The sequence below is a fragment of the Phacochoerus africanus genome, chromosome X (genome assembly GCF_016906955.1).
Source record: "Phacochoerus africanus isolate WHEZ1 chromosome X, ROS_Pafr_v1, whole genome shotgun sequence".
NCBI classification, from domain to species: Eukaryota; Metazoa; Chordata; class Mammalia; order Artiodactyla; family Suidae; genus Phacochoerus; species Phacochoerus africanus.
Window position 1 is genome coordinate 49067786 of NC_062560.1, and position 17570 is coordinate 49085355.

General features: G+C 43.1%; 1 protein-coding gene and 1 pseudogene across 4 annotated transcripts in view; one reads left to right on the forward strand and one right to left on the reverse strand.

The window, feature by feature from the left end:
- PHF8 (PHD finger protein 8) overlaps nt 1-7643 on the reverse strand; it is a 106452-nt gene extending 98809 nt beyond the window's left edge. For 2 of the 4 annotated variants that reach the window (XM_047764439.1, XM_047764436.1), the window contains exons 1-2: nt 6409-7007; nt 5311-5500 (exon numbers count right to left, since the gene is read on the reverse strand). In XM_047764439.1, the coding sequence (XP_047620395.1) occupies nt 5311-5408 (98 nt within the window). In that variant the 5' untranslated portion in view covers nt 5409-5500; nt 6409-7007. Of the gene's footprint in view, nt 1-5310; nt 5501-6408; nt 7008-7559 lie in introns of those variants that run through there. The other 2 variants (XM_047764437.1, XM_047764438.1) reach the window with 2 other exon arrangements.
- A 1265-nt stretch (nt 7644-8908) lies between these two features.
- LOC125118987 (uncharacterized) lies at nt 8909-9009 on the forward strand (annotated as a pseudogene).
- The last annotated feature ends 8561 nt before the right edge of the window (nt 9010-17570 follow it).

Consider the following 17570-nt stretch of genomic DNA (forward strand, 5'->3'; position numbering starts at 1 on the left):
ATGAGCCCAAAGAAAGCAGAAGGAAGGAGATAATATAGTGCAGAAATCGGTAAAATTGAAAACAGAAAGACAATAGGAAAAGTCAATGAAACAAAAAGCTTGTCCTTTGAAAAGATCAATAAAACTGACAAACCTCCAGCAAGTCTATAACAAAGAAAAAAAGAGAGAAGACAAATTTTCAATATCAGGAACAAAATGAGATATAGATATCATCACAAAGCCAGCCTGCAGATATCAAAATAAAGGACTATCAACACCTAAATTTGACAACTTAGAAGAAATAGTTCAGAGTTCCCGTTGTGGCACAGCGGAAATGAACCTGACTAAGAACCATGAGGTTATGGGTTCAATCCCTGACCTCACTCAGTGGGTTAAGGATCCTGAGTTGCCATGAGCTATGGTGTAGGTCGCAGACGTGGCTCATATCCCACATTGCTGTGGCTGTGGTGTAGACAGGCAGCAACAGCTCTGATTAGACCCCTAGTCTGGGAACCTCCATATGCCGTGGGTTTTACCCTAAAAAAAGACAAAAGAAATAGATCAATTCCTTGGAAAACACAAACTACGACAACACATCCAACATAAAATAGATAATTTAAATAGTCCCCACGATGGTCAAGACATAGAAACAACCTAAATGTCCATGGACAGATGAATGAATAAGGAAGATATGGTATGTGTATACACAAACAATGGAATACTACTCAGCCATTAAAAAGAACAAAATAATGCCATTCACAGCAAGATGGATACAACTAGAGATTATTATGTAGTGAAGTCAGAAAGAGAAAGACAAATATCATATGATATCACTTATATGTGGAATCTAAAATATGACACAAACGGGCCTATTTCCAAAACAGAAACAGACTCACAGACAAAGAGAACAGACCTATGGTTGCTAAGGGAGAGAGATGGAGTGGGCAGTTGTGGTTGGCAGATGTAAGCTATTATATGTGGAGGGGAAAAACAATAAGGTCCTACTGTATAGCACAGAGAATTATATTCAATGTCCTATGGTAAGCCATAATTGAAAAGAATATTTTAAAGACTATATATATATATATATATAATATATAAAACTCAATCACTGTTGCACAACAGAAATTAACATTGTAAATCAACTATATTTCAATTTTAAAAATTAAAAAAAATAGCCCTAATATTGGATAAATTGAATTCATAATTTTAAAACAAAAAAAGATTAAATAAAGATAACTAAGCAAAGTGTTTATTTAGCATAGTTACTGGCACACTAGCTGGTGCTTAATAAACAAGGGCCACTACCATTTTATTTAAATCATTACACTCTTGGGGAAACAGAGGCTTCACAGAGATGAAATCCTTTGCTAAAAAGTTAACAAGAGTCAGAATCTGAACCTAGATCTGAAGCCAGTGCCATTTCCTCTATAGTTAAGAGTCCACACCACAGCAACCCTCTTGGGGATGTACTAACCAATAACTTCCTTTATAGACAGGAAAATTGTAAAGGAGTGAGGTTTTGCCAAAGCCCTGGACATCAATAAATGCTTGCCAGCTAACTTCCTCCAGTGTAAAGTGATGTTTCTCAAAGTTAGGGTACATAAAAACCTACCTGTTTGTTTTGTTTGTTAAAATATAGATTGTTGGGTCCCAACCCAAGAATCAGCATTTTTAACAAATTCCTAGTTAATGAACCACACTTTAAGAACAACAGTGTATAGTAATGATATATTAGCCCACCCATTCCCCAACATTAGAAGCTGTCACACCCCAGAGAAAGGGAAGGAATTGAGACAGAACAATGCTCTAAACCAGTGGTTCTGAAAGTGGCCCCTATTCATGTACTGAATCTGAAACACTGTAGGTGGGGACCACCTATCTTACCTTTTAAGAAGTCTTCCAAGTGATTTGGATACACCCTAAAGTTTAAGAACCACTGCTCTACAAATCGATGTGCTTTGCAAAATCCAGCCCTCTACAGTAGAGGAATGGAGCTATATCATCTTTTCCCCACTTTTGAGACCCTGGGCTCTGAAGCCAGATAATTTTAAATTCAAATTCAGACTCAGAAAGTAATTTAACCTCAATGAGTTCCAGATTCTCACCAGCAAAATGGAATAGTCATTTTCCTTGTTAAGACCTTTCCAGGAAGTAATATGGCACTACTGCTATCTAATTGGACTTTAAGAAATATAGCCTATGGAAATCATCAGAAATCTTAACAGATTTATACCATCTATAGGCATTTGTGGGCTTAAATACTATGAGCAACCATGGAAAGTCCACAATATTTAGTCATTTTTAATTAAGCCAAAGTATAGACTTAACTAGAGCACTGTAAGCCTGGTGTGTGTGTGTGTGCGTACCTATTATGCCAAAGTATAGACTTAACTAGAACACTGTAAGCCTGGTGTGTGTGTGTGTGTGTGTGTGTGTGTGTGTGTGTGTGTGTGTGTGTGTGTGTGTGTAATGCACTGAGTAAGTAAGAGCAGCCACCCACCAAGGACCTGATTCTCAGCTGGATTCCTTATTGTCTGGCAGCCCAAAGAGAAAGGCATGAGAAGAGAGAAAAGCTTGGTCTCTTTCATGAGGAAAAAAAAATTAAGGCAGTTAACTTATATGTTAGGGTGTGCACAGAAACACAGGACTCACCACAGAAATGTTAGTAAGGAGGGGCCTGGCCCATAAACCCATTTCCATATTTGTAAATTTGGAATTCTTAAAAGGACTCGGTGGTGTTCCTTATAAATGTCAAGTTTCTACTGTGCAAAGATGTTCACCATGGTGTTTTTCTTCTTGTTTTAACCAGCACCCAAATCAAAATGCAAAACATTTCCAGAACCCCCAAAGTTTCCCTCACATCATAGTTTTATAATATAAAAAATTAGAAATAACATAAATATCCAACCTCAGATGAACTGACCAAGTAACTGATGGCAGAGATAATACAGTGGGATATCATAAACCCATTTTAGATTAATATTGAATGACTTGGTAAAATACTCATAATGTTGAAGAGGAATTAAAACTCAGGTTACAAAATGGTACTTATAACCCCATATTGTAAAAATATATGATTATATTCTAAGTCAAACAATGTGAATTAATGCAACAAAAAATTAAATAGTGGATTGTGCTGGAGAGTAGGCCCACGGATGATTTTTGTTTCCTTCTTTATTCTTGTTCTAAATTTTCCACAATGAACATGTCTCAAAGAGTCAGGAAAAAAATATTCAATGTTATTTGAAAAAGAAATATCTACTTTTCAGGCTTGGATGTGGATTAGATGAGATAAACATAAGCCCAGTCTGTCATGGGGACTGGCACACTTATGAAGCATTCATTCCTATTTCCTATTCCCAGACTGCAGAGTTAGGGTCTCTTTATTATGGGTAGGAGTTCACTGTCCAGGTTTAAACCTACACAATCAAAAGCAGTGGCTACAGACAATAAATTTTTTCAAGAAAACCCATTCATTCATTCATTCATTCAAAAATGTACTCAAAATCTATTACATGCTTAGCATTGAACTAGGTTCTAAGGATACCAAAAATGAAAGGATCATCTCTGCCCTCGGGTACTATTGCTAATGAGTGACAAAGACATACTTATAACTATATGATGAAATAATAAGTTTCAATAAGGATGTACACAAAGTGCAATGGGAACCCAAAGAAAGGAGGACTTCTACAGAGGAGGTATGCTGAGTTGTAAATGGGAGGATGTTAGTGGGAATAGCATGTGCAAAAACAAAGAGACCATAAAAGAGTATAAAATTTCCTCAGAATTATACAGGTAGTTCAGTCTTGCTGGGACATAATGAAAAAGGGAGGAGGAATGACAGGAAATGAGAATGATCAAGTAGATCACAAAAAGTTTTGTCTATAACACAAAGGATATTGAATTTTATTCTGTAGGGGAACTATCAAAGATATCAGGAATCCCAAAAGGTATCTTAATTCCCACTTATTTCTAGGGGAAAGAAAAAGGCCCCATCCTCTAGATCTGTTCCCTCTTAAATGAAATTTAACATGAGACAGTAACTCTGCACCTAGCACGAAGTAAATATCAATAAAGATCAGCTGAATATGAATTTGAAGGTGCTGCACAGGACTATCCCTGCAAAGAGCAGAAATTTAGCAGCACCAAGACCTTCAGTTTGGTCTCGGGTATGATAACAGGAACAGCTCCTTCGGAAAGGACTAGTGACAACTGAAAACTCTACAATCTTAACAAAATGCAACAGGGGGAGGGCACCATATACTGTTTTGTTGTACTCCCATGTACATATCCCTCTCACGGTTTTCTTCCCAGAGATGGGATATAAGTCCCAATAATGGAATAATATCACAAGTTTATTCCACACAACCTCTATGGAATCCTGGGTGACAGGTGCTTACGGGCACACAGTTAACTGGAGGGAATTCATTAGTGGTTTTACCCCTGCTGTTTTACCCAATATCTCCTCTGCTTAATTCAATTTAGCTGGATGGTTCTGCAGATAACACTGTAGAAATAAAATACTACTGCATTTCTGCCCCCATTTACTGAGTGCACGCAAAATGCTTCAAATAAACAGGAAGGGTGTATTAGATATCTTTTATAGGTGAAGACAAAGAGGCTCAGAGAGGCAAAGCAACTTGCCCAAGGTCACTCTGATAGTAAGATGCAAAGCCACACTCAAATCCATGTTTGTTGGACTCAAATGCTTAATTCAATTTAGCTGGATGGTTCTGCAGATAAATACTGTAGAAATAAGATACTATTGCATTTCTGCCCCTATTTACTGAGTGCATGCAGAATGCTTTAAATAAACAGGAAGGATGTATTAGATATCTTTTATAGATGAAGACAAAGAGGTTCAGAGAGGCAAAGTAACTTGCCCAAGGTCACTCTGATAGTAAGATGCAAAGCCACACTCAAATCCATGTTTGTTGGACTCAAATATCTCAAAAATGCAGCACCATCTCCCCCAAAGCCAGATCCGAAGCAAAACAAAATTGCCAGAACACACACACACACAAAGATAAATTCTTTGTAGCTGGAAAGTATTTTTCTAAAGAAAAAAAAATCAGATATAGGGTACAAAGAAAATATACATATGGGAAAAGAGAAAAAGAGGAGGAACCAGAGGCCAATGTCAGCTAGGCCCTAGTCTACAAGGATTCTGGAAGAATCTGGGTCTGGGAGGTGGGCTGGAGTTAACTGTCTATAAGAGAGGGGAAATAAGTTTCTGAGCAGGAACCTAAACCAGAGTTAAGAAAGGAGCAATCGAGTGAGTGAGCACCTGGCCACTGCATCCTGTCCAGCGTGGCCTGCCCTCCTTACCTGCCATGAAACCAGTCCTGGCACATGTCACACTCAATCATGAAGCGGGTCACATCATAAGGCAGCCGACAGAGGCAATACACCGGTACCGAGGCCATCTTCGCCGGGCCTTGAAGCGTTCTGCGGCGGGCCAGGTTCTTAGCGTCAAAAGGAGCGGGAGGCAGCAGCACGCGTCCTCTCTGGACGAAGACTGGGCACAAACAACACTTTTTACGGAGTGAATCAGGTCTCCTAGGGTACCAACCCTCAGCTTACAAATGGGCAGTTGCCGCTGCGTGGATGCAACACAGCTGGTGGGGCTGTAGGGGGCAATCGGAGAAAGTCCAGCCGGCCGCCAGAATTTCTTTAACAAATAAAGAACGGCGCTCCGCCGTCGAGGCTTTTTTCCCCCCTCCCTACCTCCTTCGGCCCCCAGGGTCAGTGATAACTTCTTTCCGGGTTCCAGGGAAAGATCTGACGCCTTTTCAGGAAGCTTCTTTAATCCCTCACTGCACCCTCTCCTTGCTAGCAACCTTGCTTTCTAGGGCTCTCTTTATTATGACGCAAACCGTAGCCCAGAGGATGGGGCGGGGAGGGGGGGTACCTCAGAAAAAGCCCCCTCTCATCCCCAAAACAGAGGCAACTAGAGTGAGATGAGAGATGCCTGGAGGTCTCCAGATTACTCGAAAATTACCTCGATGCCTTCTGGAACGAGGCAGACAAGACTAGGCGCCCAACTCAAAATCACAGTTCTGGGGTCGTGTTCTGAGAGTTTAATGATCTGCTCCTTCACTATCAAAATCATTCCATCCCCGATCAGTCGGGAGTCTGATCACCCCATCAATCTCAAAACTGATCAGCTCACCATCTACTTCAAAGACAGGGTTCTTGTTGCACCCCAGAAACTCAAAAGAATCGCTTCAAACCCCTCTGAAACAGACTAGAATTTCCTCACACTGAAGCAACTAAGCCACGATTTTCCCCCTATAGCTCTGAAACTGGCAGGCATCTCACGGCCCCCTCCAATTAACCAAGACTCCACCGTCCCCCCAAAATGACAGGGATCTCATCACAGATCCCGAAAGTGACAGGAATATCCTTGCAGCCTCCGAAACTTACGAGAATCTCTTCACGCCTCCCAAACTGACAGGAACCTCCTCACGCCCCAAACCTGCCAAGAATGTCTTCGGTCCCAACCCTAGAGGGACCTCCTCATCCGCAAAGCCGCAGGGATTCCTCACGCCCGCGGAGCACAGTTCCACCTAAGCGCCGGTGGCTGGGCTCGCTCTGGAGCGGCTCGGCGCCTCGCTCAGCGGAGGCTCGGCCGGCAGTTCCGGCCCCACAGGCGGCGCGCGCCGAATTCTGGGATCGTCACGGCAACGCGGAGAACCTCGCTCGCCTTCCCCTCAAACCACCCGCTGGGTCGCGCGGCCCTGGCTGCCCGGAGGTGCTTCAGACCAGCTTTCCCCACAGCTCTGCCTCGGGCCCGGCCGTTAGGGCCTACTGGAGACCGCGGTTCGGGCCTAGTCCGGCGGCCGCCCGACGAACGGGCAAGCGGCGGGGTCGCTGGGCGGGCAGGAGATCGCCGCGAGCAAACCAACGAGGATGGAGATGAACCGGCGGCCCGGCTGGAGACAAACAGCCCGAAAAGTCGCCGGCAGAAGCCCGGTGGCGGTGGTAGGCAATTCGAAGTAGTCAATAAAGTTTATTCAAAACAACGAGGAAGTTGAGGCGGAGAGGGGAGGAGAAATATGGGGTAAACAGCTACCATATTGAGAGTGGCGACGCCGCCACGGGGAGGGGACCCAGCCGCCATCTTATGAGGGCCGGGCACCCGAGGTAACCGCGGCAGAGGCGGGGAAGGGCGGGCCCCGGTTCCCGCGTGACGCCGTCGGAGGCGGAGCGTTAGCTTGAGAAAGGGGGGCGGGGCCTGGCTACCTTTGGACCCGCACGACTCCCCAGGTACCCAATCGACGCCGAGGACCTTGAGCCAAGAGGCGGGGAGGCCGCCATCTTAAGCGAGGCAGGCGCTTGGCTCCATTTTGAGTGGGGCCAGAGTCTTCCCCGCCTACCCCTCCTCCGGGCGAGTTGGGAGTTAAGGCCCCCCCCACCAACAGCACCACCACCATACACACATACACACACCCCTCCTCCCTAGCTTTCTCCTCCTATAAGAGGAGATGAACTCTGTGACTGAGCGCCGCCAGCATAATAGGTGGCGGCGGCGGGGGCGGGCCTTGGTCCCGAGCGGAGGCGGGGTGAGTACTCACGGAAGCTTCTGTTCTTTGTGAGCGTCTTCAGCAGGACAGGCCCTTTCACACGGTCTCGGGGTCGTTTACTCTTCACCCTGAAAGGGAAGCTCTGTTATTATCCCCAAGTGAGCACACGCGCTTAGAGAAGCCAAGTGGCTTGAATTTCAGAGCCAGGAAGTTGAACCTTGCACCTTCTACTACCCCCTCGTCCTGTCCTTGGTCCCTGGGTCGTAGTTCCTCCGTAAAGCCTCTGTCAACTTCCAAGCTCACTCTGAAATCTCTCTTCTTTGACTCTCCTATTTGAGTTCAGTTCAGATACAGTTCAAGGATTTTCACCTGTCCCACGATTTTCTGACTACAGCCTGAGGGTGGGGTGGCAGAAGAGGTTGAGTAGCTTGAACTCCACACACATGCTTCAAGGTGGCGCTGGTTTTCTCAGACATTCTAGAATATTCCCTAGGAATCCTCTCACTGTTTCATTTTCTTAAAGGGTCCCACCGCTTTAGAAAAGAAAATGTGTTTGTGCACGCACCGAGTTCCTAAGTGATGGGGGTTTAGGCCCTGGGGATACAATGATGAAAAAGAGAGGCTTTGCAGTGGGAAATTACCAGCCAGTGCAGGAGACAAGCTTGCAAGTAAACAATTGGAATAGAGCACGCAGATACCTCTAGCAAGGTGCAAAATGAGGCTAAGAAAATGCCTCAGAAGCTGATTGCTGCTGTCAAGGAAGATTTCAGAGAGACATGGAAGGTATATAAAAGTTAGCAAAATTAACGTTTTATATGTAAAAGGATTATCATGTACAAATGCACGGATGCACATGGGAAAACAGTTACAAAAGGAAGCTAAGTATTAGATTTTGTTCTGTGAGCAATAAGAAATCACTGCAGGCTTTTGAGCAGGAGCAACAGAGTCACGTTTGTGGCTTAGCCACAGGACAATCCAGGTTTAGTGGGACTCAAAGCTTACACAGTTTGTGTGGTAGGATTTCATTAAGAATATAGAGTTGTAAATAGAAGATTAAATTCAAAGGTAGAGTATTCCTAGAGGTCATTCCTGTACCTGGCTAATAACTATAAATAGAAATGATTCAAACTATATACAAATGTCCCCACGAAACCCAAACAAAAATGCATCCCCCAAATCAACTTCCACTTAGCTGGATCTCAAAAATGTCTGAGGCAGCTCCACCACCACCTAATACATGGAAAATGTGAGCAGAAAACCCTCAGTGGAAAGAGACAGCAATTTAACCAGTTGTGGTTTAAATATATTTTGCAGTCCTTATGAAACATGACCATGTGACCATATGGCAAGGGACAAGCCCTGCAGCTTAAGCTTTCTTAGCTTCACAAGGCGGTAGGAGGGTATTCACTTCAGCAGCACATAGATTAACTTGGAAAAGAGAATATTAGCATAGCCCCTGTACAAGGATGACATGCAAATTTATGAAGTACTCCATAATAAAAGGGGAATAAAGGGGGAGGCGGAGAGGAGGAGGCAGTTGCATTAGTCATGAAAAAAAGATGAGGCCTGAATCAGAACAGTTGCAGTAGGGGTAGAAAATGATCAAATAAATGGGATATTTTGGAAGTTGAATAGGCAGGGATAGGAGACTAATTGAAAACAGTGGGTGAATGAGTGAAAGGAGCTTGAGTTCATTTCTGGGTTGGTTGTCATTTCTGGATGATGGTGCCATTGACTGAGCTAGGATACACAGAAGGAAAAAGGTTTGGTGGGGAAGAAGAAACTAAGTGTAGTTTGAAGTCTCTTAAGATGTGTGTGGAACATTAATTCACTCAATTCTTTGTGGAGCATCTACGATACATGAGGCATTGTACTAGGTGTGAGGATGTAGTGTTAACCCAGATAAGGTCTTGACCTTCACGGTGCTAACATTCTTCATGGGGGCCAGTCAATAATCAGACAATTTCATATATGTATTTATTGAGCACCTACACTGTATGAAGCACTGTTCTAGGCACTGAGGATTCAGACAAGGTCCCTGTCCTCCTGTGATTCATAGTCCAGTGAGGGAGACAGACAATAAAGTGAGTCAAATAAGAGAATTTCAAACACTTATTTGCAGTGAGTGCTATGAGGAAAATAAAAGAAGTTGTAAGACAGAAAGCTTTGAATAGAATGTAGTCTATTTTAGATAGTCAAGGTGATAGGGGTGGAGTAGGATAGTTACACAGGTAGTTGTAGAAGTCCCAATACAGGACTGGGACCGTAGATAGGGAAACCTGGGGAACTCTGAGAGGTAATAATAAAATTGCTCAAGAGGGCCATCAGAACAAAGAGGCAGGCTTGCTTGACTAGTGGAGGCATGAGATATGCCTCAGGTCATTGGGTGGGGGATGGGGTTCAGACCCAGGGCAGGAGTTTAAGGACCACCCTTCTGCTGATTTGAATAAGCACCATAACTGTCCTAGTTTGACCTTATAGGGTCAAATACTCTTGAGGATACCAAGGAGGAGCTACTACTTGAAGAGGTGGTCTTTTCCAACTCCCCTTGGATTATAAAGCTGTAGCCCACCTAATCCTCAGGGCAGAGCCTCCTTGCCTGCCAGTTTGCATCTCTTACAAACATCCTATCTTAATAACTCTATTTCTTGCCTATCCCTTTGGCTAAGCAAAAAGGAATAGGCAAGAAATAGATTTGTTAATCTATTTGTCTCTTGCTGGATTCCTTCTGTACTTTGAGGCACAAGGAACCTGAACCTCAGTAAGTCCAGACACTGGGTGAGTGATTCAGATTTAAAAACTGTGTGTTCAAGTCCCAGTCTGGGTTTAGGCTGGGTTCGAGTGCTGGAGCGTGGGTTCAAGTTCCAGTCTGGGTTCTGGCTAGGTTCAAGCCGTAAGTGTTGTCACTTTCAAAGGAAGGCCTTTTGGAAAAGCCAAGATGTGAGCTAAGACCTGAATAATAAGAAGAACTGGCCAAGGACAGGGCAGAAGGAATTAAAAAGTTCAAAAGCCCTAATGTGGTGGGGGCCAGTTCAGGGCACCATCTATCAGTTATACTTCCTGAGCATTTATGATGGACTGGGTGGGGTAAGGGTGGGATTGTACACTCTTTAAGAGTAGACACAGGGTGGGGTCTCCAGACATGAATAAGAGACCCTGTGTCTACCCTTAAGTAGTATACAATCTAATGAGGTAGGCAAGTTTCAATGAACAATAACAAAACTGAAAAAGGTCAAACCCTAAGAGCTACCTAGAGTTATGAACAATATGTGTAGGAATAAAAAGGGAGCCCAAATTAATTCAAACATGTTCAGTGGGTATATCAGGAAAGGCTTCACAGGAGGAGGCATTTGACCTGGGTATAGTGGTACCCACACCTAAAAGTTCCTCCCCAGTGTTCTTGAGTGGTAGGGTTGGGGCACTAAAGGATAATGGGCGAAGGCGAAGCTGTCAGGGGGTGAATCTGAGGCAGTTAGATTTGCTGACAAAGGAATTTGCACTGCCATGGATGGGAGGCAGCCGGCTGTTGCCCTGGAAATATGTGCTACAGCTGTCTCATAGCCTCAGCACATGGTCTGAACTGGCCACAATAGTAAAAGAGTGTCCTGGAAACTTTCCTCCTGTACCCCGCCTCCACTTAACAGCTGCAAACATTTACTTTTAATTACCTAGACAATAGTAAATGTATTCCTATTGTAAACATTCAAACAGACTAAAGATCTCCCTTGACCACTCTCAGTTCCTGCTCTTTTCTGATTCATCTCTCTGCATATATGTACATATAACTGTTGAGATGAAAAATTATGAGGGCCAAAGTGGACTAAAAATATGTGAAGAAAAATGGGGAAAAATAGGAAAACATTACATGAGGAAGAACAGACTTGCTCCAAGACAGACTCAAAAGTATAAGGGCAGTGAAAATAAAAGGCAACATGGGAGTTCCTGTTGTGGTGCAGTGAAAACGATTTCAACCAGGAACCATGAGATTGCGGGTTAGATCCCTGGCCTCACTCAGTGGGTTAAGGATCTAGCGTTGCTGTGAGCTGTGGTGTAGGTCGCAAATGCAGCTGGGATCCTGCGTTGCTGTGGCTGTGGTATAGGCCGGCAACTGTAGCTCCGATTTGACCGCTAGCCTGGGAACCTCCACATACCGTGGGAGCGGCCCTAAAATGCAAAAAAAAAAAAAAAGCAACATGATGACAAGTAACATTATCTGAGAAGTTACTGTGTGCTAAACACTAAGTCACTCAATCCTTACAACAACCCTATGAGGTAGGTACTAGTACTATCCCCATTTTATGGATGAGGAAGCTGAGTCTAGAGAGTTTGAGATCACATAGCTGGTATGCATGCAAGCATGGTTCCTAGTGATACAAGTCCAGACTCCAGGCTCTTCACCATTCCATGTGTAGATCTAACAGCAATAGGTATCTCTAAGATCCATATAAAGAGGGAAGGTGATCAACAGTTCTTTGCATAATTTGCATCACAGAAGCAAAATGGGGTTTATACTCATTTGGAATGAAAACTACCAGCAAGGCAAACTAGGTAGTTGAGAATACCAACTCACTCCTCCAATGCCATCTTTAGGGGTGTGCCACAGGTAGAGAGCTCTGCTTTCAGAAAAGGCTTCAGGCTTGGTTTAATGTTCTCCTGTAGCTGCCTTGACATTCTTAGTAATTTTCTTTGAACCTGTGTGGCAATGGAGCATATCCATGAGCAGAAAAGATACTCTGGATGGCAGTAACCACAGCCTGTGGGCACCGCAGGAGATGTGCATGCTGAGCACTCGGCCAGGCCGCCTGGCATGTACAAGAAGATCTGGGGCACCATGGAGCCTAGAGAGGGGAACGTTGGGCCAGTGACCATGGTGGCAGCAGTAGCAGAAATAGCAGTTGTGGTGGCAGTAGCCATAACCCTGAGAGAAAAGAGCCTCTGCATCGAAAGAGACCTGTGGTGAAAGACGGTCTTGCCCTTTTGTCACCAGAGCCTATCCCTGCGACAGGGGCACAAATATTAACTCTGGCCTGAGCACTGGGACAGGAACTGCTGGCACTCAGTAAACTTTGTCAGTAAATTACTACAAAATAAAAAGGTACTTGTAGACATTTCAATAAAGTACATGAGGCGGGTATTAGAATTCTTCCGAGGAGTTTATAATAGCTCATTTTGAAAACCAGTGCAAAATTACAAAGCAAATATCCACAGTCTAAGAAATGGAAATTAAAAATCACCACAGTAGACACGTTAGATGAAAGCTTTGGATGAACCAATTACTAATGAGGAAGACAACGCAAAAGTGTTTTCTTTATAGTTGAAGAAATAGTGGTAGAATGCATGAAAAGGCATTTTGAATTATAAATAAATTATGAAGTCAGTTTCATTTCTTGTATGATCTTGTCTTAGTCTGTTCAGGCTGCTATAACAAAAATGCCAATGTTTGTTTGCTAATGAACAAACATTTATTTCTCACAGTTATGGAGGCTGGGAAGTCCAAGATGAAGGTGCCGGCAGATTCAGTGTCTGGTGAGAGCTCCACTTCCTGGTTCATAGATGATGATCTTCTTGCTGTGTGGGGAAGGGGTGAAGGAGCTCTTTGGGGGCTCTTTTATAAGGGAACTAATCTCATTTATGAGGGCCCCACCCTCAAGACCTAATCACCTAGCAAACACCCCACCTCCTAATATCATCATACTGGGGGTTAGGATTTCAACATATGAATTTGGGGCAGGAACACAAGCATTCAGTCAACAGCAGACCTCCACAAGTTATAAGAAGTGTCAGAGGATAAATTTATATTTAAAAATAGTGCCATTGTATAAATTTATATTTAAAATTAGATTCAGACTTAGACAAAGCTGATTTGTATGAAGAGTTAAATCTTTCCAGAAAAATTGGTCTATAGGAATCATCAGGTCTAGATGCATGAAAATTTGTATCTTGAAATGATTTATCAAGAATCCATCCCAATGTTGTCACAGCCTGAAAAACACAGTGCCAATGACAGTTGCATCAGCAGAATGCTCCTTCTCAAAATGAAGTTATCAAACATTTGCAATATTGTGACTGATGTTGCCTCGTTCAAAATGAGGTTGCTAAAAATATAAATTTTGATGACTAAATAATTGAATTTGCAGAAAAGCAAGCTAGAAAAATCTTAGGATCAAGACATCATATTAGTAACATTATTTTATATAAATTATAAAATATTATTCTGCAGTTTGTAATTTTATGTTGTTATTCATGTATCACTATTATCCCTCTTATGTTTTATAAGTAATAATTGGGTTTTTTTTTTTGCTTTAAGGGCCACACTCATGGCATATGGAAGTTCCCATGCTAGGGGTCGAATTGGAACTGCAGCTGCCGGCCTACACCACAGCCACAGCAATGCCAGATCCAAGCTGCATCTGCAACCTACACCACAGCTCACGGAAATGCCGGATCCTTAACACACTGGGCAAGGCCAGGGATCAAGCCCACATCCTTGTGGATACTAGTTGGATTCATTTCTACTGTGCCACAATAGGAACTCCAGTAATAAAATATTCTTAAAGAAAAAGCTTTATATTTTAGTGCCTTTAATTGCACTTTCCACCTCTCCCCTGGGTTTTGAACAAGGAATCCTCCATTTTTATTTTGCACTGGGCCCCACAAATTATGTATCAGGCTCCTATTCTTGCTGGATGGTAATTGTGAGATGATTTGAGAGGACTGTAGATACTCAAAACAGTCTCACTGCTCTAACCAAATTCCTCTCCACTGGGAGTAGGGGGTGGGGGTGGGTAGAGACAACATGACAATACAGAAAAATGGAGGTAAATTAATGTGGATATTTGTTCTTTTCACGTGAATGGGCTCATACTATTCATATTATTTGGCCAATTGCTTTCTTCACTTGGCGACTTCTTTGAGATTTTTCTACAAGGAAAAAAAACTCAACATTCTTCATTTTTGAATTCTTGTTCAGGGAATTCCATAATTTGGATGGGTCTTGATTTAATTCTCCACTCCCCTGTCGGATATTTAAAGTGGTTTTATTTTTCAGTAATACAGAGCTGCAGTAAACATACCAGCAGGGGCCTCCTTGTGCACAGGCATGTTTCTCTAGGAGGACACTCACAAGTGAGTTGCTGGGCCAGGGGGTATGGGTATTTTCAATCTTAATACATACTGCTAAATTGCCTTTCAAATGTCAATTTTCACTCCCATAATCAGTGTATTTTTACATTTCCTAAGACTCTGACCTTTAAACTGTTTGCTAATCTGATGGAGAGAAAAAAAATGGTAACTCATGATTGTTTTTAATTTACATTTTCCAGAGTTCCCATTGTGGTACAGCGGAAACAAATCTGACTAGAAACCATGAGGTTGCAGATTCGATCCCTGGCCTTGCTCAGCGGGTTAAGGATCAGGTGTTGCCGTGAGCTGTGGTGTAGATTGCAGATGTTGTTCGGATCTGGTGTTGCTATGGATGTGGCATAGGCCAGCAGCTGTAGCTCCAATTAGACCCCTAGCCTGGGAACCCCCATATGCCTTGGGTGTGGCCCTAAAAAGACCAAAAATAAATAAATAAATAAATAAAAATAAAAAATGAATAAACTGTAGGAGTTATTTATATATCCAAATATTAACTCTTTGGCTATTAGCTATATTGCTGTTTCCCCATAGTATGTAACATGTTTATGGCTTTAGATACAGAGCCAGAGCCACAGCAACATGCCATATTTGAGCCGCATCTGCAACCTACACCACAGCTTACGGCAATGCCAGATCTTTAACCCACTGAGCAAGGCCAGGGATCAGAACCCTAAACCTCATGGTTCCTAGTTGGATTCGTTTCCGCTGCGCCACGACAGGAACTCCTGTTTGTTTGTTTTTGTTTTTGTGTTTGGCTGCACCCACAGCATACAAAAGTTCTGGAGCCACAGCAGTGACCAGATCCTTAATCACTAGGCCACCGGGGAACTCCTAGGCCATGCTCACTCTGAAAGCCCTAGTGGAGCATCTTTCCTTGCCTCTTTTTAGCTTCTGGAGATTGCAGTTCTTGACATTCCCTTGACTTGTAGATGTATCACTCTGCCTCCAGTGTCACATGGTGTTCTCCCTATGTGCCTGAATTTCTCTCTTCTTATAAGGACCGTAGACATTGGCTAAGGTCCACCCTAATGTAATTTGACCTCATTTTAACATGTTTCTATCAGCAAAGACCATATTTCCAAATAAGTTCATAATCACAAGTTCTAGAATTTTGAGAAGACACTATACAGCTCAGTACAGAGTGTCACTTTTTTTTTTTTTTGGTCTTTTCTAGGGCCACAGCTGCAGCATATGGAGGTTCCCGGCTAGAGGTCTAATCAGAGCTGTAGCCGCCAGCCTACACCACAGCTACAGCAACACGGGATCCTTAACCCACTGAGCGAGGCTGGGGATCGAACCCACAACCTCATGGTTCCTGGTTGGATTCGTTTCTGCTGAGCCACAACGGGAACTCCCCGAGTGTCACATTTAAAAAAATGTGTTTTGCTAAGTCTGGAGTGGAGGCCAAGCATCCTTAATCTTTAAAAACTTTACAGACTTGACAAATGACATAAATGTTGACCTGGAAAGGTAGACACGGGGGAGGGCCCTTTTAAAGCAGAATCCCCAAACTAGATGCTAATGAAGTGATGAAATTTTACTGCATAAAAGTTAAAAGCTTTGTGAAGCAAAATAATAATAATAATTGCATAAACAAATTCAAAAGACCAACAAAGCTGGGAAAACATATTTGTATCATACATGATAAAAGGCTAATTTCTTTAATTTACAATGACTTTAGAAGAATTAATATGAAAAAGACAAAACCTAATAGTAAGATGAACTAAACAATAAGCAAGTAATTTACAGAGAAAGAAATATACACATCAGTAGAGATTTGAAATGATGTTCAACCTTATCCATGATTAAAAGCATAAAAATCAAAACAATAAAATACCTGAGTTCCCGCTGTGGCAGAGTAGGTTAAGGATCCAACTGTAGCATCTTGGGTCACTGCGGAGGCACAGGTTTGATTCCCAGCTCGGGTGGCATAGGTTGCAGCTCGGATTCAATCCTTGGCTTGGGAACTTCCATATGCCATGGGTGTGGCAATTAAAACAAACAAACAGGAGTTCCCGTCGTGGCGCAGTGGTTAACGAATCCGACTAGGAACCATGAGGTTACAGGTTCGATCCCTGCCCTTGCTCAGTGGGATAACGATCCGGCGTTGCCGTGAGCTGTGGTGTAGGTTGCAGACGAGGCTCAGATCCCGCGTTGCTGTGGCTCTGGCGTAGGCCAGTGGCTACAAGCTCCGATTCGACCCCTAGCCTGGGAACCTCCATATGCTGCGGGAGCGGCCCAAAGAAATAGCAAAAAGACAAAATAAAATAAAATAAATTAAAAAAATAAACAGGAGTTCCTGTCGTGGCGCAGTGGTTAACGAATCTGACTAGGAAGCATGAGGTTGCGGGTTCGATCCCTGCCCTTGCTCAGTGGGTTAACGATCCGGCGTTGCCGTGAGCTGTGGTGCAGGTTGCAGACGCGGCTCGGATCCCGCGTTGCTGTGGCTCTGGCGGAGGCCGGTGGCTACAGCTCCGATTCGACCCCTAGCCTGGGAATCTCCATATGCTGCCGAAGCGGCCCAAGAAATAGCAAAAAAGACAAAAAAAAAACAAAATAATAAAGTACCATCTTCACCTATCAGATTGGGAAATGTATAAGGTTTGATTATATGTAGAGCAAGTGAGGATATGAAGAAATACTATATACTTTCTTACACTGCTAGTGGGACTGAATTACAACTTTTTTCAGGTATAATTTGGCAGTAGACATCAAAATAGGAATGCACATATTCTTTGAATGTTGTGGGCTTTGCTAGTACCTTCTCAGCAATCATTTCCCATTTTTCCTTTCCTAACAGTTTGTAGATTTCTATTTGTGTATCTGTTCTTCCCACTCATAGGGTAAACTGATCTTACTCCCAGTTCTTGTGACAACAGACATTTTTTGTTCAGGGAGGACTTGTGAACTAAGTAAGCCAAT